The sequence below is a fragment of the Camelus bactrianus genome, chromosome 4 (genome assembly GCF_048773025.1).
Source record: "Camelus bactrianus isolate YW-2024 breed Bactrian camel chromosome 4, ASM4877302v1, whole genome shotgun sequence".
In the NCBI taxonomy this organism is placed as follows: domain Eukaryota; kingdom Metazoa; phylum Chordata; class Mammalia; order Artiodactyla; family Camelidae; genus Camelus; species Camelus bactrianus.
In genome coordinates this window covers 56,050,746-56,076,274 of record NC_133542.1, presented here as the reverse complement: position 1 = coordinate 56,076,274, position 25,529 = coordinate 56,050,746, and the positions used below count along the sequence as shown (strand labels likewise).

Genomic DNA, 25,529 nt, shown 5'->3' with positions numbered 1-25,529 from the left:
GGTGGGAGCAGACCTTCCCAATTGAAGGCAGAGTCAGGAAGAATTCATGAGGAAAAATACAGTGGATGGTAAAAGGAGAAACTGCTGGCAATGATGAATGCTTAATTTTGGGGAAAGATTCTGTCAAGTTCTAGAGAAGAGTATGTAATTCTTCCCCCAGATTTGAGCTCTGTCGCAAAGCAAATTCATGCTTCAGGAAGCTAAAAGCCTCAGTTATTTTGTTGGTTCCATTAAGTCAGCTTTGCTCGGATGCCCTAGACATCGAGAAGAAACTTGGAGAGGACTGTCTCTACAAAGTGCATTTTAAATTTACATTTTTTAAAATACCTGAGGCAGGAGCTAATGTTTTTATTATGTCGTTATGAGTATATATCTTGGTGTAATTTCTTATTATTGCCACATATTTTAAAGTAAGTTTATTTTTCACATATACACACATTTATGTGTGTCTGTACACACACATGCATACGTCTGAGGGATTTTACATGGCCATAACTGAAAAGGGTACTTTTAAAAATAATTGAAACTGAAAACTCTGAGTAATTTAAGGTGACTACAAGTTTGGGAAGCAAAATTAGCTTTTTTTCCTCCTCCTGTGCTGGCCCATAATCTTCTTTACTTCACTAGAAGCACCCCTGCACAGGCCTTTGCAAGCCTTTGATTGCCCTTTTTTGTTTGTCTAATTTATTAGTAACTGTGGTGAAGATGAGTATCTTAGAAACTAAGTAACGATAAATATGTAAGATCTGTAGACAAGCCAGAGGTAATATGACGTTTGGCAACACTGAAAGCCTGCTCTTGACTCCTGTGTCCTCTCTGCTCCCTTAGCCCTTCCCTGTGCTTCATGCCTACAGTAGGTTGCTCCACCATTACTCTTACTGGTTCTGAAGTCCCAGCAACTTCAAGACCAACAGATGTCCTTCTGGTATACGGAAAGAACAAGGTCATGGGTTCACCCATCTTAGTGTCCTTGGACAAGATCTTGTAATCTCACTAAATCTTGCTTTTCTCCAACCTTGTGTGCCACTGGACTAAGCTGGGTTTCTCAGCCTTGGCACTGTTGATATTTTGGGTTATATCATTCTTTGTTCTAAGGGGGTGTCCTGTGTCCTGTAGGATGTTTAGCAATATCCATGGCTTCTACCCACTAGATGCCAGTACTACATACCCCCTACTCCTGTAGGTACCAGAAATATCTTTAGACATTGCCAAATGTCCCCTGGGGGCCAAAGTTGTCCCCAGTTGAGAACTACTGGGCTAAGATGACTTCCAAAGGCTTACTAGAAACTATTCATCTTTTTTTTTTTTTAAAAAAACGTATGAGGATGATTCTTTTTTTTCTGCAAGGGCAATTTATATAGATCAAGTGAGATAATTCATAAAAGTACTTTGAAGGAGATTACATAGTTGTTCAGCCTTATATTGGTGTTTTTCACTTTATTTTTTTATTTTTTATTCTCCATTTTTAATGGAGGTACTGGTGATTGAACCCAGGACCTTGTGCATGCTAAGCATGCACTCTACCACTGAGCTTTACCCACCCCCCTGGTGTTTTTCATTTTAAAATGCAGTATAACATTTAGTCCTAGGATGGCCTGGAGACTCCCGTTCTCCAGAACCACCTCCCATGCCTCCCCTTCATCAAGACCCACACCTTTTGGGGAATTCTTGACTTGGGGTTCATAGGCCCTTAAGGAATCTGAAGATAGTATATTTCTGTAATCCTACGTATTTTATTTTATGTATTTAAAACTATTATCCTGAGGAGGGGGTCCCATAGGCTTTACCTCCCTGCCAAAGAGGTCCAAAGCTTAAGAATGAACTAAACTTCAACCTGCCCATCAGAGACTGTTCATAGAGTGCTGACAGTAGAGTGGTTTGGGCAGAAACTGAGGTGAACAAGACATACCTCTTTCAAACTAGTGTGCCCAACTCCTAGCTGACCCTGATCCCCTAGGGTAAGGCTTAGTCCTTGCTGACTAAGCCCTTCTGTGGCTGCCTTTACCTCCCTGCTCCACCGTGCTGGTGCCAGCCTGCTGTGCTTACTCACCAGGCCCGGATTCAGAGTCAGACACTGAGGTCTTTCAGGGCTGTCTAGGCAAACCTGGAGGGTACAAGGGTGGCTCTGTAGGGCTTCTCCCTGGGGATGGTAGGGTTGCCATAGCAATCCTGTGCTTCAGCATGCCTTTGGGTGTACATGTGGCTCAGGATCATAGTAGGACATTTGGGCCCCTGTATAAGAGGTAGGAGTCTACAAGATAAAACTAGCTAACAACTCTTGTGATCACCTCCTGGAGGCTACACACTGGTATTCAGATGTTTATCTCTGGTTTTTTTACGTCAGCTGTGTGAGGTAGGCATTTGAATTCAGTTTTATAGGTGAGTAGGCTTGGGTCACACAGCTATTTGGTAGCAAAACAGTTTCAAATCAGAGTCCAAAGCCCATGTTCTTTTCACTATTTTATGCTGCCTGCCAGTGTTGGAGACAGGACAGAGAATGTATTGGGGACTGTTATAAAAAATCAGGGTTCCAATTAAAACTTCCCTGCAGGAATACGCAGAACATGCTGGGCCCTGGAAGGGCTTCCCTGGCCATGAGGGTTTTTATATTTCTTTGGTTCCTCAGTTGGGTTAGAATGACCAGCATGGGCAGCCCCCCAACAAACCCACACCATCCGCCCAGAACCGGCAGCTTTTATCCTGAGCCATTCCAAACTCCAATTGTATACCCTGCAGGTTGATAGAGAATCCAGTCTGGTTGGAGATGAGCAGCTGATGCTTAAAGTGTCTGGAGAATGGCCGTGGGTTGCATCTTCATGACCTTAGTGCTGATAACCCAAGATAAGTCTTCCCCTTTTTTTAAAAGGGAAAATCTATATAGCACCTATTCTCTAAAGAGTTTTCCCCTTAAGACACGCATATCTTGCTCATAATACACCAGGTTTCAGCAGCCAGTCATCATGATGGCTTGGTAAGAACTGGTACTGAGACATAAGTGACTATTGGAACTAAAAGAAAGTACGGTTAAAGGAGGGGTCAGACATCTTCGTCAGTTCTTTCTAAGCCTTCAGAGTTGCTGCTTCGTGGGACACTGAACCCTTACAGTATACTTCCTGTTGGTGTTTATTGAGAGCAATCTTCTTACATGCCGCAACATTTTACTCTAGCTGATCTGTCTTTATCACACTCCTTTCAAGCAGAGTGTAATAATACCATAATTCCTAACATGGGCAATAAGGGACAGAATAATTTTAGAGGTAGTTTCTCCCCCGAAAACTTAAGCAGTCAACATGTAATGCATGTTTTCTTGGTCCATAGTCATTATTCCTGTCCTCCTCATCACCCCCACCCCACTGTTTTGGCAAGTGTATATTTTAAGACCGATGCTGCATGTATGAAGTTGTTACTGCGTCAGGAAATAGAGAAACACACTGTGGAGGGAAACATGAGGATCGTTTAATACTGTAGGAGTGAACATGCTGTTTTAGCTCCCTGTGTTTTGGGACGGGTGCTCACCCAGCAAAGCTGATGCATGGCAACCACAGTGACCATGCTTTATTGGAGTTCAGAAGCACCTTCTGTAGAGGAAGAAAGGCCCGTGTTCCTCGTACTCAGAGCGGTGGACCCACAGTGGTTGGAAGCCCTGAAGTGATGCCAGGATGGAGCCACCTGTCCACACTGCCGTATCTCTTTCAGGCAACACGTTTACCTGAGGGGTGTCATTGGGACACATGCTGCTCAGCTCCTTCTGCAGACGGTTGGGGAAGCCGCTGAGCATAGTTGTCCCCCCGCAGAGCAGGATGTTCCCCATGAGGTCCCGTTTGAGGGCAACGTCACACTTGTTCAGGCAGGACACTGTCTGGGTGTGGAGGCCCAGCTGCATGGACTTGATCAGAGAAGGCTTGAAGAACATCTCTGAGCAGAGGAACCTTTCCTGGCATAGGTATATCTGCTGCCCATCCGGCAGGGTGTACTGGATCGCATGCTCAGTAGTTGGGACTTTCTTCTCTTCAATGGGGTCCAGGGCCACGAAGCAGCATTTCTTCTTGATGTCCTCCACAATGCCCAGCTGGTCCTCAGTGAAGCATTTCCCTGAGTTGTTCATCAGGGCCATCAAGTAGGCTGTCAGGTCAGAACCTGCATAGTCCAGCCGTCCGGTGATGCTGGGCAAAGGATAACCCTCGTAGATGGGGACTACATAGGACACACCATGGCCGACCTCCACGACGAGGCCGGAGGTCCTTCCGTAGGAGTACATGGACAGGCGGGACTGGTAGGCGATGTGCATCGCGGGAGTTCTGAAGGTTTCAAACAGCATTTCAGCATACTTCTCCCTGTTGGTGTGTGGGCTCAGGGGTGGGTCTGAAACCAAGACCGCGTGCTCCTCAGGGGCAATCTGCATCTCTTGATGGAAGAGATAGTCCCAGATATCCTGCACTGAATCCCAGTCCACGATGATGCCATGTCGCAGAGGATTAATTAACTTGAGACGAACATCTGGGCTGACAAGCTCATGCCCCACGAATGTCTCCTTGCGATTGTCCCCAGTTTTGGCGGTCTCCATGTAGGGCTTGCCCACTGTGGATGAGATCCTGTGGGTGGGCTTTGGCAGCCCAGCAAAGCCACACTTACAGTAGCCAGTGCCAAGGTCCACGACCACTGCTTTGGTCACTGCTAACTTGGGCATCTCCTTGACCCCTGTTGATGTAGTAGGTTCTTCTGGCTCCGAACGGTTATGGCGAACCCACACCGCCCGTTTTGCTGGGCCTTCCTTTAAGGAGGCAGTCTGGAGGACCTGTGTCTGCAGGGAGTACTGTTCACCTACTTTCTTAGAAGGCCCATCGCCTATGATTGCTGTCTGTGGAGCCCACACGCTCTCGAGAGCCATCTTGCTCTCAGAAAGTTCCTCAATTCCACCAGCTTCAAGGCCTGAAAGGCTTAAATCAGAGGGCAACTGGAGAATTTCTCCAATGATGACATCACTGATTATGACATAATCCAGTGACCCAGGGCTTTCTGGATACCTGGAACCTTTGTCCTGTGTTAAGGTAGATTCAGGATAGTGTTTTTGAGATGACTTACTTTTTTTTTAATTGAAGTATAGTCAGATTACAATGTTGTGTCAATTTCTGGTGTGCAGCACAATGCTTCAGTCATACATACACATACATATATTTGTTTTCATTCTTTTTCATTATAGGTCACTATAGGATACTGAATATAGTTCCCTGTGCTATATACAGTATAAACTTGTTTATTTTGTATATAGTAGTTAGTATTTGGAAATCTCAAACTCCCAGTTTATCCCTTCCCACTCCCTTTCCCCTCCAGTAACCATGTTTGTTTTCTATGTCTGTGAGTCTGTTTCTCTTTTGTAAATAAATTCATTTCATTTTTTAGGATTCCACATATAAGTGATATCATGTGGTATTTTTCTCTTTCTTGCTGACTTCACTTAGTATGACGATCTCCAGGTCCATCCATGTTGCTGCCAAGTGGCATTATTTTATTTGCAGGTGACTTACTTTTTTTTATAAATTTTGTAATAACCTGGTTTATCCAATCAGTCGCTATTTATTGAGTGCTTGCTATGTGCAAGGCAGGCAGCAGTGAAAAAAAAACGACAAAAATCTCTGCCCTTGTATAGTTAATGTTCTAGTCAGTGGAGCTTGGGGAGAGACAAAATAACCAAAATAAATATGTGTTAGGAGATCTTAAGGACAAAAGAGAAAAGCAAAGCAGGGAAGGGGAGAGTGGCCGTGTTAATGCGCTTGGGCAGAGCTCCCTGAGAAGGTGACACTTGAGATAAGGGAGAGTGCCACGTGTGTATCGGGGAGCAGCAGGTGCAGATGACTATGGGTTAGATCAGGGGTCTGCAAACTCAGGCCTGCGGCCTGTTTTATACTACAGTTTTATTGGAACACAGCCACGCTCGTTCACTCACACATTGTGGCTGCTTTTGTGCTACAACCGCAGAGTTGAGTCATTGCAATAAATACTGTATGGCTTGCAAAGCTGGAAATGAGTATTGATTTTCTGGCTCTTTACAGGAAAAGTTTGCCGACCTCTGGGCTAGAGGATCCCAAGAGCAGTGTGGCTGCAGTGGAGAGAGCAAGCGACAGTCCGTGAGATGGGAGGAGCGAGGGAGGGAGTGCGCACCTCATGGGCCCTGGCTGGGACTGTGGCTCTGACTCGCTGTGAGGTCAGACAGTACTAGAGAGCCTTGAGCAGAGAGTTGACACCATCTGATTTAGGTATTAGCAGGACCGATTACTGCTATGGTGACCGATTACTGCTATGGTGACCGATTACTGCCAAGCACTTCTATCCCATTTATTCTTTAGGGCAACCTGCAGAGGAATAATTTTGGACACACATTTGTGCACATACTCCTCCTTCATCCAGGTCATTGGGGTTGACAATGAAATTAGACCTTAAATTCCCACTGATGAGAGCATTCAGGTTCTCAGGTGCATAGCTCACCCAAGAATATCCAGCCAACCGTGCCTATCCATGTCACCAATCCCTCAACTACTTGTGCTCTTCTTAATTCTCCCAGAAAACTTCCTCAGCCCTGGTTGTTTCTCTTCCCCTATTTCTCCTGTTTCTTTATGAACCACCAAAGCCCATATCTGCCCTTTTTTTTTTGAGGGGGGCCAGTTTGGCGTGGAGGACCCTATGGGAACCTGATGAATTTGATTGTTCTGGATGACAGGCCATCTTTCTTTGCTTGGGCAGAGGAAAGGGATTCATCCTTCCCTCTCCCTCACTCTCCACATCTATTCTAATCATCTGATGTAAATAAATGTAATGCTTGAGGCTAGAGACGTCACGAAGGCGTATGAGAAAGGACCTCAAATGCCAGAATAAGAGCTTGGATTGAATTGAGGATAGTTGAGAACCAACCAATTAAACTCTACTATCTATATTTCTTAAGAAGCCGTCCCTTCCTCTCTTCCACATCACACCCCTAGCTTAGGCCATCTTCAAGTCTTACAAGAATTTCTTCAGTGTCCTCCTTTCAGGTCTCAGAGTCTTGTCTCTCTGTATTATAGCTAAACACAAATCTTTGTTAAGATTTGGGCCTAGAAGCCAAATCTGATCACTCCCCTGCTTAAAGGCTTCATTGGTTCCCCAACTGTCGTCAGTTTATTCCAAGCTCTTACCTGTAGCATTTGAGGCCCTCCCTTCTTGGCTTCATGACCTCTCTAGCCTCATCTGTTTTTCCAAACACCTTAACTACTGGAAGCTCCCCCCCCCAACCCCGTGCGTCCCTCTGAGCCTTTGCTCGGGCTGTGCTCCCTGCTTAGGATGCCTTTCCCTCGTCTCAGCTACTTGACAAATACGCGTGGATCTTTCTGTACTCCATTTGGGCTTCGTGTCTGTGGAGAACCTTCAGACTCCCTCCCACCTTTGTGCAGTTCTGTTCTCCCAGTAGACATCCACCTGAAAATTCTGCATCCATTTGTCTTCTTCCCAACTAGACTGGGCACTGCTTGTGGCCAGGTTTCTGTTGTTAGGGCCCTCACACTCTTTAAGGCGCATTGGAGTTAGATGAACTTGGGTTAAAGTACAAACACTCCGAGAGCTGTTTGTTTTGGGGCAACTCATTTGCATTCTGAGCCTTGATTTCCTCAGTTCTGCCTACCTCCCAGGATTCTGAAGTACCATGTGGGGTGCCTGGTACAATGCTTGGCTTACTGTAGGGGCTCAGATATTTATCACCCTCTCAGCCAAGAAGCTGAGGAGGAAAAGGTGTCCAGCTAGTGAATGGGGGGATTAGAAGCGAGGTTGTAAGGGGAGGGAGCAGAAACCTCTGAGACCCAAGTGTGTTTGGATTTCCAAAACTGTGCTGGCCACCTGATCTGTCCTAGAGCAAAGTCGAGTTAGGTGGATGGGGGTGGGGGGGTGTGACAGGCAAGAGCCTGCCAAGACCAAGCCCTCCCTGGGCTGCCAGAATGGACCAGCCCTCAGTGACATCACAATCCCATGGGGTTGCCAAGGCACTGCTGGAGATGGACCCTCTTATTTCTCCCCACGGAGCTCTAGGATGTGGATGTGAGAAAGGGGAGCAAGGCAGGCAGATGGCGACGAGGAACAGCCCTAGCCCCATGCCTATGGGCACGGCTCAGGGTGACCCTGGAGAGGCAGGCCCACTGCCAGGTCCTGCTGCTGGCATCCGGGACACAAGTTCGGCCACTCAGCTGAAGATGAAGCCCAAGAAGGTGCGCAAGATCAAGGCACTCATCATTGACCTGGGCTCCCAGTACTGTAAGTGTGGCTATGCAGGTGAGCCGAGGCCCACCTACTTCATCTCCTCCACTGTGGGCAAGCGCTGCTCCGAGGCAGCTGACGCAGGTGACACTTGCAAGGAGACCTACGTGGGCCACGAGCTGCTCAACATGGAGGCGCCTCTGAAGCTGATTAACCCGCTAAAATACGGCATTGTGGTGGACTGGGACTGTGTCCAGAGCATCTGGGAGTACATCTTCCACACGGCCATGAAGATCCTCCCTGAGGAGCACGCTGTCCTGGTCTCCGACTCCCCGCTCAGCCCCAGCAGCAACCGGGAGAAGTACGCGGAGCTCATGTTCGAGACCTTTGGTATCCCTGCCATGCACGTGACGTCGCAGTCGTTGTTGTCCATCTACTCCTACGGCAAGACCTCTGGGCTGGTGGTGGAGAGTGGGCACGGTGTCTCACACGTGGTGCCAATCTCAGAAGGGGACGTGCTGCCAGGCCTGACAAGTCGTGCCGACTACGCTGGTGGTGACCTCACCAACTACCTGCTGCAGCTGCTCAACCAGGCCGGCCACAAGTTCACGGCCAACCACCTGCACATCATCGAGCACATCAAGAAGAAGTGCTGCTACTCGGCACTCGAGCCCGAGGAGGAGCTTGGCCTGTCCTTGGAGGAGCTGCGTGTGGACTACGAGCTCCCAGATGGCAAGCTCATTACCATCGGCCAGGAACGCTTCCAATGTGCCGAGATGCTCTTCAAGCCCACCCTGGTGGGCAGCAACCAGCCCAGTCTCCCCGCGCTCACAGCCGCTTGCCTGGACCGCTGCCAGGAAGCGGGCTTCAGGGAGGAGATGGCTGCCAACGTGCTGCTGTGTGGCGGCTGCACCATGCTGGATGGCTTCCCGGAGCGCTTCCAGAGGGAGCTGAGCCTCCTCTGCCCCGGGGACAGCCCCACGGTGGCTGCTGCTCCTGAGAGGAAGACCTCCGTGTGGACCGGCGGCTCCATCCTGGCCTCCCTGCAGGCCTTCCAGCAGCTCTGGGTCAGCAAGGAAGAGTTTGAGGAGCGGGGCAGTGCAGCCATCTACAGCAAGTGCTGAGCGGCGGTGTCCTGATGGGCCACTCTATACACATTTACAGAATTTCACATAAAATTTTAAGGTGCGATGGCTCCTGTCTAGTCTGGATTTCTTGCTGTAGACTGATAGCAGAAGTGGTGGGGAGTTGGGCTTAGACAGATCAGCACCTTGTGCTCTTCAAGGTCAGGAACAGCAGGGAGGTGAGGAGGCTCACTGGCTCCTCTCACGGGGGTGATGTCATTGTAGAGCCCAGAGTAGCCTCCTGTTCCAGTAGCTCTTTGGGGTTCAAAACCCAATCCAACAGACACATTGCTTGCTCACCCATGGACCAAAGGGTAAACAGGCTCAGATTAAAGGACTAGCAAGGCTAAGATTAAGGGGCTAGTGTGGGTCACATAGTTAAATGTAGGTGGGAGGCTCAACTTAATGTCTGATTTCTGTCTCCTGTTTCTGCCCCTGATGGTCTCCTGCCCACAGCCTCATCATTCTTTGACCACCTCACTAACCACCCCTCACAATGCCTGCCCCCTTCAAAGGTACAGCCATGAATGTTAGGGGCCATTTCTACCCATCAGTGGCTCTCCTCCTTTAATCCCCTGACAAAATTGTAGCAATTTTTACAGAGCCACAAAGAGCCACTGAATCTGGAGGATGCTGGAGGAAGCGGAAAGTCCTTTAGGTTCTCTCCCTCCTGTAGGGATGGGGAAACTGGGGACCAGGATGGAGGGGGCCATGTCAGTGGTTGAGCCCAGGTCTCCTGGCCTAGGTCATGATTATTTACAGAGGGGTACACATGGTTGCTTTAGTTGAGGCTGCTGAAGCAAAATACCCAGACCGGGTGGCCTATAAACAACACAAATTTATTTCTTACAGTTCTGGAGGCTGGAAGTCCAAGATCAGGGTGCCAGCATGGCCAGGTTCTGGTGAAGGCCCTCTTCCGGGTTGCAAACTGCTGACATTTTCCTGTGTTCTGACACGGTGGAAGGGATGAGGGGTATCTCTGGGGCCTCTTTTATAAAGGCAGTGATCCCATCTGTGAGAGCTGTGCACTCCCAAAGATCACCACCCAAAGGTCCCATTACCTTGGGCATTAGGTTCTCAATGGAGGCAGGGGTCAGGGACTACAGGAGGTGGAAGCAAACATTCAATCTAGCAACCATTAAGCACTTGGCAGGCATCTACTACGGGTCAGCCTAGAACTGGAGACTTGAGAGATGACCAGCATGTAGCTGTTCCCTCAGGATCACACGCAGGTAGGGGAGGATCCAGTGGACAGCCACATTGGTCATGAGACAAGGCCTCAGGGTTCCTGGGGGTAGGAACGTGGAGGTGGTGTATTGGAAAGTTGTAAATGGAGAAGAGCTAGGAGTGGAGGCCATTTTGTGGCTTTGGGACTGAGGGAGAAGCTGTCAAGTCTTTTGAGATTTCAGCTGGTGAACGATTGTCTGCCTAGAAGAAGGTCTTTCCTGCCTCTTCTCCTATCCTCACCTCCTAATGGGGCCCATGAGTAGTTGTCTGTGGGATCAGACATTGGTGAGCTGTGTAATCTGATGGACTATCACATATCCCTGAGCCAAAGAGTCCTGATTTGAGGGCATTCTGTGAGCCTGCCTCTGTCCTGGGCCCTGTGTTGGGGGTTGCAGCCTTGGGAAAGAACCAAACATGGTCTTTATCACCTAATGCCTTGCCGTCTAGTCCTTCCTTGTTTCCTAGAATTGGGCTTCTAGCCTGGGGTTTGAGTCCCTCTGGGGCTGGCAGGGCCTTGGTGCTATGCAGGAGCCTGGGTTCTTTGCCACAGAGACAGTTGCAGACTGGAGGCCTGGGGGCTGTTGGTGCCAGTGGGCAAATTTCATTTGGCCAGCACAGTGTATACATTTTTTTCTGGAATGTGAATTCTTTCAGAGGGGTCTACATTCTTATGTTGTCAAAGTTTCTCCCGACCTGATGTCTTCATGTATACTGCTGCTTCAACCTAACTTTTGCTTAATTAGCCAGCATCATTTCTGTTGCTTGCAACCCAAAGACCTTCACTTAATGCTAATACTAAAAGCCTGACGAGATACAGAGAGGGAAATAGAGGAGAAAATTATGTGCCCAGATCACACAGGCCGTAAATTAGTGCTGCAGGTGAATAGTGCCACTTGCTGGTCTTGAAGATCTCTGAAAAACCATGCCTGTGTCTGCCTCCCCACCACTCAGATCTTTTCTTCCTCACTCTCCACATCCTCAGCAGTTTCTCCTGTCTCCACAGTCACAGCTTCTGAGCCCTCATCACCTGGTCATCTCCAAAAGCACGCCCTGTTTGGCAGGTGCTGTGAAGGCATGAATTACTTAATCTCTGACGAATTTACTTAAGCCAACCACAGGCATGAGACGAGATTTAATTTTGGTAGAAAAATATGGGTCAGTGACTTTCAGCTTAAGATGTCTAACCACGTGTGTTTATCTCCTCATCCTCCTAAGCTTCACTAAAGTGATGGTAGAGGAATATAGATGTATGATCCACTGTAAATGAGGATAGTAGGGGCACTGCAGGAAGCTAGAGATTTCTACTTGATTCTGGAAGAAGGGAAGTGGATGCAGGAAGGCTGCAGTCTGAAATGTGCAAAGGGCAACCTACTGTCTTGCAGGATGGAAAAAGTTTTGAGACTTGGAAATGCTAAGTAGGGGAGGAATAGGACTGAAGTGTGTGAGGAAGTACAGGATAGAGGAAGGGATGGCAACTAATGGTCTCTGTCTGAGATCACAGCCCCCTCCCACTCCCCACAGGTAGAGGGGTGAGCAGAATGGCCAGCTTCTAAGTGTATATTTCTTGGGCAGAAAAACTGAAGAATTCTCTCTATGATGACAGTGCTAGTACAGGAAGAGGAGGAGAGGAGTGTTTGAAGAGCAGGTCATGAACCCTACCTGTAGCCCCTGTCCCTCCCCCAAAGCACGAGTCACACTCAGGTCTACCCAGCATTCCCCATGTGCAACCCATAGTTGATGCCTCCATTTCCCCTCATCCCTCAGCCACAGCTCCCAGTTTCTATGTGGGCATCAGGTGTGACCCAGGGCTGACTCCTTCCCTACTCTAGCACCAACCATGGAGCCTGTGACCTAGGCTAAGCCAATCAGAGCAGTCTGTCTGCCTGGCCACAATGATTGACTGGGAGTGAGCGTGTGACCTCAGTTGTCCGTCTGTCCATGTCCCCACCCCACAGAGTGACACACAGGCCTTTTGCTTGGAAGGTTGACTTGAGATTGGGGGGTGGTGCTGCTGTGGCATCGTTTGTCACCAGGAAGGAAGCCACCTTGAAGCTGACCCACCAAGGAGTGTGGAACTCAGAGAATCTCAGAAAGAGCTGGTTGCCCTGTTGACAGAGTGACCTCCTAGTGAAACCATGCCCAGAGGGACCTCTGCCGTCAGACTTTGTTTCCGTGAGCCGATGTGTTCATGCTCATCCCTCTGGTGGAGTGTGTGTGTCTGCTACACGCATTCTGAGAACATTCTAACTGTTTCTATTTCCTTCTCAACCATGGTGTTCCTCCAGAGCAGTTTGCATGGAGGAGGGACCAGGGTTGGAGAGGCCTCTTAGAACTGAAATATTGACTGACAGTTAATTTATTTCCCAACAAAAAAGCTACTACACTTGAAGAAATTTTGTCAAGGTATTAGAGAATGTCAGATAACATACACACTGAAGTGTGGAAACCTGTGTGTCTACTGGCCACTCTCCCATATTCTCCTGTTTGAGTATTTGTCTCTGAGGTTAGACTTCAGCTTCGTAGGGGCAAGAACTTCAACTTCTTCATCCTGGTTTTCTCTGGGCCCAGTGCAGAGTTTGGCACAGGGTGGGCATTTAGTGCATGCCAACTGAAATGACTTACTCCCAGGCTGTGAGATGGAAGTTACAAGTATTTTTCTGCATTTTCCAGATGAGGACTGTGAGGCTGGGGGAGGTTGAGTCTTGTTCAAGTGTCCCAGGCTAGTATACCGAAGTCTTGTGCTATATCAAAGTTTTGTGATTCCAGAATGCCTCTGCCCTGTCTCCTACCTTTCTGCAAATTATCAATCTCTCTTATGAGAAAAAAACACATGTAGGAGGTTGCTTTCAAGTAATGAACAACAAATATGATGTCACATCATAATAATGAAAGTTAAGAATGCCAGTCTTTTAACAACGGAGACGACTCTTCCCTGAGATTTCCATAGACATAAATAAGTGAGTATTAGAGTGACATCTTGTGGTGATGTCCTACTGTTTGGACGTGGCAAGAAGCCGGTTGTCCTCACTGCCTGTCTGGGCAGCCTAATCTCTGTCCAAGTGTACTACCAAATTTGCTCCAAGAGTTATCTGCATAAGGTGGCTTTAAGCAGTTAGCTGCTACAATACAAACCATTAATGGTGTTCTATTTGATAAATGTTTTTTGTTTATGATCCTATATTTTCTTGTAATGTAGTGGTTCTTAACCAGTGGGGAAAAGGAGTGTGGGGTCTTGGTTATACTAGAGTTATCTCTTAATGGCTTGTGAGAGCCCATTGTTAACTATTCAGCAATTTTGCAAGTGATTTGTTAAGCCTTGTTAGTAGCTTGAAATTGGCGATGGTAGAAGTTTTACACCCCCTGCAGAAATCAGCTAGTCTTGCAAATCAGGTTTGTTTTTTTTTTTACTCCCAGAGAGTTTGTTTAAAGAGGGGGAGCAAAAAGTCGTGAGAGAAATGGTGAGCAGCAAAATCATCTAGGGAGCTAGTTCCCAGAAGTCAAAAGACAAAGTCAAACCCATGTGGCCCTTTCCCCTGGGAAGGTCTGACACTGTAGATCTGGGGAAACACCTAGGAATGTACAATTGAAAAGTTCCTCAGGTGATTCGAATAGACACCGCAGTGACGAGGCTGCTCAGAAGAGTGCACGGCACACATGCAGCACAGTGTAGATGTTCAGAAATAATGCAGAAGCAGTGGCCTAGAGTGGGACCAGCTGAAGGAGCTGGGTGACGAATGTTGATGAAAAATTAATCAATACACAATCTAAGAAAGAAATGGAAAATTTCATTCGAGCCAACCTGAGGATTATATCTGGGAGAAATAGTCTTTCAGAAGGCTCTGAGGACTGTTCTGCCTATTAGCGGTCAAAGTACAGTTATTTAAGTTTTTGAGACAAAGGGTTATGCATCAGAGTAGCATATTGACAGTTTACATAGTCCAACAAGGTGAGTAGTGAGTCATCGTGTCTCCTTACGGGATTGAGAAAGGAATGTTATTTCCTAAAAGAAACCTTGCTGGTGCCAGGAGGAAATTGCTTTTTTTTCCTTCCGGGGCGGGGAACGAGCAAGCATTCCTCTGAGGGGGTCTAGTTAATGGATAACACAGAGAACACTGCACACTAAAGAGGGGGGGATAGTTACTTAAACAGCAGAGATAATTTTATGTTAGATTTTCCTTGGCCTACCTTAAAAATACTTTTGTTTCATCATGAAGATGTCGCTCTGTAGGGTCAGAACGTCTTTCACCACCTGTCCAAGCTCACTCACCTTCAAGGCACAGCCCGAGTGTCCACTCCTCTGGAAGGCGTTTCTCCCCTTCCCCTTAGCGCTGCTGTGGCTTTGCACACCAGCCTTGGCTTTTATCATTTGCCCAACTTGGCAGAAAGGATGGACTGTGACTTTTCCATCTCTGTGTCTTGGCTTGGAGTAGGTGCCCTGGGGAAAGGATGCTGCATGTATTGCTCCGAGGCTCCTTAACTTGTATCTGCTAGTCCTTGATTTTTTGTTCCTTCCTCCCAGAACTCGGCAGGAGCTCTAGGGTTCTCAGCCCTTCGATCCTGGCTGCCTGTCAGAGTCACCTGGGGAGCTTTTAAAAAATGCCAATGCCCAAGTTCAGTCCCAATTAAACCGGAATGTCTGGGGTAGAGTGGAAGCACCAGTATGGTCTCCCAGGCCCCCAGTGATGCTGATGCTGCTCAGCTGAGAACCACTGCTGTCGGGATGCCTCGGGGCCCACCTAGGCTTTCATTTTCACCACCAGAAATGCCATACAGCCTTTCAGGCCACACTCAGTCTAGAAAAGTGTTCTTTTCTTGAGATGGAGCAGGAGAATCTGCCCGTTTTCTGAGCCTTTAGCATTCCAGAGGCCATGGCATGGCTTCTGAAAGGCATTCCACCCCTCCTGGCTTCTGTATTTACATAAATATGTAAAAAGACAATTAGGATCCAGATGAGTCATAGAAGAAGCAGTAGGACTATGCTTAATAAGTTCTGGGAAAGTCAGGCCAGAAAGCAGGGCTTTAAGGATGACCCTTGAGCAACTGCGGAGAGACTGAGAGCCACCTCTGTGGTTTCAGGCAGGAAGTATCCAGCAGAGAAAACCGTGAAGACCAGAACTGAGTCAATAAGATCCATCATGACTGTGACCCCTGAACCACAACCTTCAGAAGCACTCCTCTCTGTTTTTATGACCAAAAACATATGGGGTTGAACTCTGCCAGGACCCTTTTGCTTTCCCTCCCTAAAACAAAGGCAGCTTGGTACATTTCCATAGCTCTAAGCACCTTCTATCTTCTTGTTACTTGAAAGGACCAGGCCTCTCCTCTGCCTCTCACCAGTGTGTGCATACATGCATGCATGTGTACATACATACAGAGGTACATACACGTACACACAACACAGAGCATGCAGTCTGCTTAGAGGAATTTATTTCTTCGTGAAGGGAGGCATTAAGACAATGGAGGGCAAAGTTCTTGCCTTGGTCTTGTGGTTCTCAAATTTTGATGCTGATTAGAATCACCTGGAAAAATCCTAATGCCGAGGACTTCTGGTTCCACCAAGAGGGATTTTGTAGCCGCTCTACTCATAATTGCCCCAAACTGGACGCAACTGAGATGTCCTTAAATAGGCTAATGGATAAACTGTGGTACATCTGTACAATGGAACATTATTCAGCAATAAAAAATTATTAGTTCATAATAATGTCAGTATTGGTTAATTATAACAAATGTGCCACACTACTGCATGATGTCAATGATGGAAATAATGGAAGACCTGTCTGGGTAGGTGGGGGTGATATGTGGAAACTTTCTACACTATCTGCTCAGTTTTTCTGTTAATCTAAAACTTAAAAAAAATAAAATCTGCTAAACAACCAAAAGGCAATCTATAGATTGGAAGAAAATATTCGCAAGCCATACATCCAGCAAAGGACTAGTATCTGGACTATGTAAAGAATTCTCAAAACTGAACAGTTAAAACCAATCCATTTTTAAAAATGGACAATAAGACATGAACATTTCACTAAAAAGAATATGAAAAATAGCATATGAAAAAATATTCAGCATCACCAGCCATTAGAGAAATAAGTGTAGATTAAAACCACAATGAGAGCTACCATACATCTATCAGAATGGCTTTTGAGGAAAAATGATGACAATACCATAGGTGGTGAGGATGAGAAAGTAGGTCACTCATACATTGCTCGTGGGAGTGTAAAATGACAGAATCTGGAAAACAGTTTGGTAGTTTCTTACAAAATGAAACGTGTAACCACCATGCCACCCAGCAGTTTCTCTCAGACATTTATCCCAGAGAAACTAAAACTTAACTTTGCACAAAAACCCGTATACAAATGTTCATAATAGCTTTATTCGTAATAACCAGGAACTAGAGACAACTCAGATGTCCTTCAGTGGTTAAATCAGCTGGTACATCCATACCAAGGAATACAACTCAGCAATAAAAAGGAATGAACTATTGAAAACATGCAACAACTTGGATGAATCTCCAGGGAATTATGCCAAGTGAAAAAAGTCAATCCCAAAAGGTCACATGCTACATAAATCCATTTATGTAACATTCTTGAAGTCACTAAAGTTATAGAAATGGAGGACAGATTGATGATTACCAGGGGTTAGGGATGGGTAGGGGGAGTTGGATGTGACTATAAAAGAAAAATTCAAGAGATCCTTGTGATAGTGAAACTGTTCTGCATCTTGATGTTTAAGCATTGGTATCATGGTTGTGACATTATTATAGTTTTGCAAGGTGTTACTATTGGGGGAAAATGGGATCTCACATTATTTCTTACAACTGCTTGTGAATCTACCAGTATCTCACAATAAAAGTTTAATTGCAAATGAAGAGCTAGTCTGAGAAAAAAAATTCCTAATGTCCAGGCCACACTTTAGACTGGTTAAATCAAAATCGCTGGGGGTGGGACCAGGTATTCATATTTATTTTTAAGTTTTCTAGGTAGTTCCAACGTGCAGCCAGGTTTAAGAACCTATATTTCAGACACCTGTGTGGAGCAGGGGGCATTAGCGCTTAGGGGTTGTACAGACTAATTCAGACCAGCTGTGTGGTCTTGTGAACGCCATTTAACCTCAGGCTCCGCATTTGTAAGACGGTGAATACCTGTCCTTAAAGTTCCCAGCGCTTTTCTAAGATCAAAGAGAAAAGGTAGGTGAGTGTTTTATAAATTGTAAAGTGCAATATAAATATTCTGATCAGTGTACAATATGTGTTGTATATATGTGCACATTTGTTTTTAAATATGTACGGAATACCTACTACATGCAGAAATCTTCTTTTTTATTATCTCATTTAATTTCATCAACAACCTGGCAATGCAGGAACTGGGATTCTGATTTTACAGAGAGGAGGAGCAAGAGGCTCACAGAGATAAATAATAATACCCCTGTTGTAAAGAGTATAAATAGATTCTGTTCCAGCAAAACTCCACTGGCCATGGGTTTGCCCAACAGTGTCAAGGTCATTTCGGTTTAAAGGTAAGCTCCTATTTTCACTTCTAAAGACACACAAACAAACAAATAGAATTCGTATAAGGGCAATTTTGGTCTAATTATCTGGGTAATAATAGTCTGACTTCTTCACTCCATTTGCCAGTATAGATGAAGCTAGGTGTAAGAGAGAAAAACAGTTGAGAATAAGAAAGCATTTGGTTTCCAAATGATTTACGCCCAGCATGATGCCAGAAGAGAGGCCACCTGGGATAGGAACTAGCTTGGACTTGTGGCATCCCATTAGTGAATGCTAAGTCCCCTGTAATACCTATGTTTGATTACAAAGGTAGTTAAAAATGCATTAAGTACAGAAAAGGTGATTCTGGCATCAGATTTCCACAAAATGAACACCAATGTAGAGGAGAGGGAAGTAATCACCTTTTTATATGCTTCTGTTGTAAATTAAATTAATTAAACTACTAGAACACTTGTAAAAATAAGAGGGATCAGTTCAAAATATATCAGAGAATGGAGACAATTAAAAAGTCCACATATGGAGCTGAAAATACCTTGGTCACTGGAATCCTTTTTGGATTAAGACAATTACTTTACTGACCAGCTGTGTGTGTATAGAGACCAAGTAATTCAAGGTCATCTACCTCCCAGATGGATTGGAACAGAGATCTGCCTCAATGTTAGCCACCTGGCAACGTTTTTCTAATGATCTTTCAAGAATTTGGAGCTTTGCATGAACTAGTCATGATCTTCCACCTCTGAATGTTTTTCCATCCACTTTAATCTCTGGTTGTATGTGCAAGTTCCCAAGAAAATTAGATCCTTGAGGTTTTAACTCAGTGAGTGAAAGGCAACTCACCAGATGACTCTTAAGAGATTGGGGAAGGGGAAGGTAAACATACGAGGAGGATATTTTTGTGGCTTGTTCCTTTTTTCCTTTGAAACCTTCCTACTGACCCAGGTCTTGGGGGAAGTGGCTGGATTCAGTCCTAACTTGAGGATGTCTAAAACTTGAAGAAGTTGGACATGGAATTTTACCATTCTTAGTCTTACTTGCTTAAACTGCTGAAAGGGTAATAAGAAACACGGTATGAAAAACCATTTGGCAATCTCAGGTGATATTCTTGACATTGGCTTGGGTTGCGGTGCACTGGGGTTTCTGGAGGGGCACCTATCAGGGCAGTATCCAGGCAGTTTCTGCTCCTGTCTCCAGTGGATACTTCACCTCTGCTCTTCTTTTGACCCTCTTCCTAGCTATCAGGGACAACTGGCTCTTCTCACCTTCTCAATTCCTTTGCCATGCTACTTCTTAGCAAGCAATTAGTAGCTTTTAGTATTTGAAACTTGAAAAATCAGATTAGATATAGGCTATATATTTCCCTATTACTAAATTAGAAATGTTATTTTTGGTAATAATAGTCATCTTTCATAGCTTTTTTTTTTTTCCAGTTTCAAAGCATCACTGCACCTCACTTGTGGCATTTGATGCTTACAAGTAGCCTAGAAGAAAAAGTGGGGGCGATGGTGGGTGTGAAACAGTGTTCTTGTTTTAGAGATGAGAAAAGTGAGGCACCAAGATGCATTGAATTTAGTTATTGTGCACACAGCACCGTTTGGTGCACTGGGGGGACATATGGGGCATAGTATTCCCTAAGCGAAACATGGTAAAAGCTGACGTGGCAGACAATCACCATTCGCTGAGCACCTGACTTCAATTCAGTACAGTAAACTGAATGAACACTCATCTGATCCAGGCTCTGTTCTAACCCCCAAGGGTAGGTAGGTAGGACGCAAAGATGAATTAGCCTTGCTGTCAAGTTGTTCATGATTTTGTGGGGATAGGGTTGCAGATTTAGCAAATAATAAGGATGCCCAGTTAAAATGGAATTTCAGTAAGCCAGAAGTGGTTTTTCAGTGAAATATGTCCCATGTGACTTTATCTGACAGTATTTTACATAGAGGAAGATAAAGTAAAAGCCTGAAACTATTGTGACAATAGTGGAGACTCTGGGAAGATTTCCTAGAATAAGTGATAAATGAGTTGGGTCTTGAGGGCAGAAGAAGCCATAGAAAATCTAGTCAAAGGAGGCACAGTGGAGTCTGATGAGCTTAGGGAATGGAATTATTTATCATTTCACAGTCAGTTTCCTCATCTGTAAAATGGGGGTAGTAATAGCATGTCTGTTGTAGGATTGTGAGGATGAAATGAGTTTATATGTGCGAGGCACTTAGGACAGTACCTCACACAAGAGTAAGCACTATATGTGTATCTACTCCACTGAGAGGTGACAATGAAATTAACTAGGGCAGTGGAAAAGGTGAGGAAGAGGAAGGGTCTTTCCAGAGGTTCAAGTTACTGGATTCAGCTGACTGAAAGAGCAGAGAAGTGAGGCAGATAGTGGAGGAAAAGAGAAGTGACATACATTCCTAACAGGGGTGAGTGGGAAGAGGTGAAGAGGAGCTGGCTTGGGACGAAAGTGACCATTTCCATCTGCACCTGCGTTTGGAGTTGACTAGATTTTCTATGGCCTCTTCTGCCGTCAAGACCCAGCTCAGCTGTCACTTACTCCAGGAACTCTTCCCAGAGACTCCACTTTAGGTGGAGAGATGTGGCAGGAATCCAAGTATAGGCTCAGGAAAGAATGCAGGGCCAGGGGTAGAGTCCTGGGAAGCTTCAGATTAGGGGTGAGGAAAACCAAGGGCATGAATAAAATCACCCAGGGATTGAATGAGAAGTGAATAAGAACACTAAAGTTATTATACCTTGCCAATTTTCTACTTGCAACTCACAGCTTTTCTTATTGTACTTAATGTAATTTACACTCAGTAAGGTATTTCCATAAAAACTAAGGCAATCATGGAGGTCCCTAAAAATTACAGACCTGCATCCATGTGTGTGGGACATGGGCTGTCTCTGAAAGGCAGGCTCTGATGAGATCTAAGAGACGTGGAAATGGTTTCTAATTACATTCTTTTATGCCTTTTGATTTTTTCCTCCAAATAAATGTGCTATTCAAATGAAATTTATTTTAAGAAAAGGAGAAAAAACTCAAAATTTTGGTAACATAGTGTAAGAGCCTGAAAAAGATGCTCCTATTTACATTTCATTCTTACTTTAGTTATCCTGGAGTGGGTTTTGTGGAGATCTAAGGCTTTGATCACTCTCACTCTTAGGAACAAAGATTTATGCCTCAGGGTGTCTTATGCCTTGGGTGTGTCCATAGAGTCTTAGCTTAAGGAGAAAATATTGGTCTTACCATTGCACATGTTTTTCATTTCTCTCATTTGTCTACCTCAGTCTCTCTATAGACTTGGATTGTGGGGACCAATAATGAACACTTAAATTTATTTGACACCTGTTGAGACTGTCCAAAAAGCCAGCCCAGGGTCCTGGTCCCCAGGAAGTGCACAGAAGTGAGCCCTTTGAAGACCTTGGATTTTTCCCATATCTGGTAATGGACATAGGAGAAACAGATGATAAATAAAGAAGTGTCTTTCTCCTATAGTTACTGCTAAAGTGTTCCTAACAAGAAATAGACAAGAGAAGGTCATGTACAACTGGGGAACTGAAACAGAAATGATCAAACTTCTTTTAGATGAGAAAACAGAGGCCCAGAGTTGGGAAGCAACTTACCCAAGGACACATAGTGGCGAACAGAGGAGCTGGGACCATCGTGAGATTTCCCGGGGTCTGGTCTTGCACTTTGTCCACAGCATTGGAGCTTCTAGTTCAGCTATTTGGCACATCCAAAGCCTTTGCCCTATGTTCTTTTTAATCCTGTAAGAATCATTTAAAGAGGAACAGACTTGTCTGCAGGTGCAAGTGACCTGGCAGGAGTACACTCTGCAGAAAAAATGTGACTGCTCTCCTTCCGTGGAGAGCAGAATGAGTCACCTCCAGTAACGGCGAGTTTCTCAAACAATACTAGGGGCAAAGGCTCCACATGTCAAAACCATATCTTCAGGCAACATCAGTGTTTTCCATCAATGTTAGCGAGCCCAAATGGCTAACTGTATCTCACCAGGAAGTGTGATGGTATTAAGGAGATTTCCCCCAACCAAAGCCCAACTTAGGAAATGGCAAAGGCTTGCAGCTAGATCAAGAACGAGCCAATCCTTCTTGTTGAAGATGGGTAAAGCAGGAGGAAGGCTGTAGCACAGAATGACAGGTTATTCAGCAAAGCACTCTTCTTCGATAGAGTTTTTAGCTGGACACAGGGCTGCTCAGTTGGAGACTGCATTTATCAGCTTACTTTGTTGTTAAGTGTGGCCATGGGACTAAATTCAGGCCAGTGAGGTATGAATGAAAATGCTATGTGCAACTTTTGGGTCGTCTTCAATTTAAAAGATATCCTGGAGCAGCAATCTTTCTTTTTCCCTTGAGCTGGAACATGAATGTACTGTGACCTAGCCTTGACCATGCAGATAAGAATAATGCCCTTGGTAAACAGCAGAGCAATAGGATGGAAGGAACCTGGATTCTCAAATGGCTGCATGGAGAAAAGCCTCTCACCAGCCTTTACCTTAGGGCCCTTAGTGACAGAAGAACAAATTTCCATCTCCATTGTAGGTTAACTACAATATTTTGGGCATATTTTGTATATAAAACTTATCCTTTACTTGGACTTTAATGGACAGAGCACAATAGGAAGTCAGTGATATTTTGAGCAAAACTGGAAGAACACAAGACCAGAGCTGGTAGAGAACCTATCCTTTTGGAAAATCACTGGACTGGGCACTGAGTTTTTCTGTAGAATTATTTCCCCATCCATTTTCCTCTTCTGACAGTATCCTAAGTGAGCAAATCAACTTTCTCATATAATCCTTATAATAATCCTGTGAACTGGGTTTTCTCCCATTTTATAGTTGAGACTCAGAATGGGGAAATTCAAAATCGGGAGGTAATTTCCTCAGGATCACACAGTTAATAAATGATGGGTCTATGATTTGAACCCAGGTCTCTGCGGTTCCAGGGTCCAGGCTTTCTGCTCTCTGGCATGCTGCCTCTCCCAAAAAGCCAGAATGTATTTCTGAAAATAAGTGCTCACTATGCCTTGGTGGTTTTAAAGTCTTAAGATCATAAGTAGAAAGGGTTTGGTAGTTTTATACAGGTGGAGACTGGCAGGAAGTTGTAATTTTAGGCTGTAATTTTAGTACCCTATTTATAAATGACCAGTGCTCTGACAATTCATTTGCATTCCTGTTGTTTGGAAATCACACCATGTTTTCCCATAGAATCAATGTGATTCGTGGTGACACATGCCGAGGCTAAGCTCCCAGATACTCTGTAACTCATAGCCTAGGGCTGGGTCGAGGGAGCAAAGAAAGAGAGTTGTGGTAGAGATTATGATTCTCCAGTGACGAGATGCCTCAGGCCCATTCTGCCTGATGCTTCTGGACTGCATTGCCTTCACATTGCCACCTACATTTCAACTGAATCCCCCAACTCCTCAGTCTGGCTCATTTCACATAGGAATAAATAAGAAAGCAATTTGATCTAATTTACACTTAACATGATCGTTATCTAGGAAAATCTATGCCATTCAGTATGATAGAGTTAAAATAATTTGCTTTCTATTGGAATAGACTTCTACAAAAAGTCACTTGAGGAAAAGAGTTGCTTGTCTCAGTGGCTTTGTCCCAGGACACAAAGCTATAGGCAAGAAGGTCACTTGTAAAAAAAACTACATCAACTGCACTCTCCACGTCCAGTTGAAACCAGCGGAGTCTTTGGATGAAGTATTACAGTCATTGTTCCAAGCCTTTAGAATACATCAGGAAGAAAAACAAAGCTCCTTGCCTTTGTAGAGCTTACATCATTGGTCCTTGAGTCAGCTCCTTATCCTACTCAAAACTATATCAGACCTCCTTCACTTTCTTCAAGCTCCTGCCTCTCCCTCCCCATGAACAGATTACCTGTTTGGCCCACTTCTAAAAGGAACCATAAGCCTTCATATGGAAACTATTCATCACCAAATCTTCAAAAAACAGTTGCATCCACCCTTCTTTCCTCTTTCCTTATTGCTATGTAAAGGGGTGGGGGGTGTTCTTTCTGGGAGGACTTCCTTGACACTTCTCACTTTCCCCATCATAACTTTGAAAAATTTTGGGCTACTATCTAGGTCGCCTAAGTACTGGGTCCTTCTCTGTCTCACTACTGACCTGGGGTATCGGACCTAGTTAACGGTACCATTTAAGGGAATTAACCTCAAGCGTTGGGCGGAACCTCCGGGGGAGAGGCCCCGCCCAGCGAGCTTTGGGGTTGGAGCTGAGGCCTGAGGTGGGGCTACGTCCGGCGAGGCTGCCCCCTGGGGGCGGGGCCACATCCGGGGCATGCGCCACATCCGGGGCAGGGGCCAAGGCCTGGGGGCGTGGCCTGCATTTGGCGCCTCCTCGCTTTCCGTGTGGCTGCGGTGCTTTTCGTCAGGCGCCTGAATCCCGAAGCCAGTGCCAGGGATTCCCGCTCACAGACGAGGTTTTGACGGGCCTTTTTGCCTCCCGTGCCTGCGGCGCTTCACTAGCTGTCGCCTCATCTCAACCCTCTGGAACCGCGCAGTCCAGACTGCGGCCTCCAAGCGCGCTGCGAGGCTCCAGAGGCCCTCGAGGCCCTCGAGGCCCTGAGCGTGGGGCTCGCCCTCTCTGCCTGAACCCAACGAGAACATCTTCACCCTCGTCACTGTAACACTGACTGCTGTCTGTTGAGGCCGCACCCGCGCTGGCTGCCCAGCTCTGGGCAAGTCCCTGGGTTCCAGGCCCAGATGTCACCCGCTTGAAGGGCTGGAACAGGAGGTGAGGTGGCCTAGTGAGGTGGCCGCGAAGACTGGAAGGTACCGCGAGCCTTTGTTCAGCGCTAGAGCCTAAGGCCCAGACGCCCGGCTGCAGTTGCCTCCTGGACTGGTGAGGTTCCAGCTCGCAGGCTCCTGGCAGGACCAGTAGTATCCACGCCAGGCCTGGTGCCTCAGCCAGGCTAGGGGGAAGGGTCCTGAGGCCCCAAGGGAAAGGACCCTGAGGGCAGCGTGACTGCGGATGAGATGAGACCAGGCCTGAGGGGCAGAGGCTGGACCCTGTGCAGACAAACGGCAGGATGGCACCTACTTCGGCCCGTCTGAGGCCTCCAGCAGACGCGTGGAGCCAAAGGCGCAAAGGCTCGCAGCTGCCTTCACTACAGGTAATGACACTGCGGCAGTGCTTCCATTGAGGGCCCCTCAGGTCAGGAACTGGCGTGATGTGATGGTCGTCACTAGAGAGGGAAGGAAACATGACTTTTCTTCTTTGGGCGGCAGGTTTTCTTCCTCTTGCATAAGTGTTACATAGCTAATTGGCAAGATACGGAATAGTGGGCTCCTAACTTCAAAACACTTAATGCTAACATTTTGATGTATTTCTTTCCACCTTTGCTATGCATATTTTTAGTATTTAAATACTATATATACATAAATTTTTTAAAGTAGGAAAACACTATTTTATTATAATATTTTATAA

At 45.9% G+C, this 25,529-nt stretch overlaps 2 protein-coding genes across 2 annotated transcripts; one reads left to right on the top strand and one right to left on the bottom strand.

Annotated features, from left to right (window-relative positions):
* Positions 1-97: 97 nt before the first annotated feature.
* Positions 98-20,512, top strand: ACTL7B (actin like 7B). The gene has a single exon (XM_045506743.2). It carries the CDS (start codon positions 7,959-7,961, stop codon positions 9,336-9,338), a length of 1,380 nt encoding a protein of 459 aa, XP_045362699.1. The 5' UTR covers positions 98-7,958; the 3' UTR covers positions 9,339-20,512.
* On the bottom strand, positions 3,566-4,915 carry ACTL7A (actin like 7A). Its single transcript, XM_010970100.3, has one exon. It carries the CDS (start codon positions 4,886-4,888, stop codon positions 3,566-3,568), a length of 1,323 nt encoding a protein of 440 aa, XP_010968402.1. The 5' UTR covers positions 4,889-4,915.
* Positions 20,513-25,529: the final 5,017 nt, after the last annotated feature.

What these genes read in the sequence shown, in the direction of transcription:
- ACTL7B (XM_045506743.2), top strand. Translation starts at nt 7,959, where the DNA reads ATGGACCAGCCCTCAGTGACATCACAATCCCATGGGGTTGCCAAGGCA.
- ACTL7A (XM_010970100.3), bottom strand. Translation starts at nt 4,888, where the DNA reads ATGGCTCTCGAGAGCGTGTGGGCTCCACAGACAGCAATCATAGGCGAT.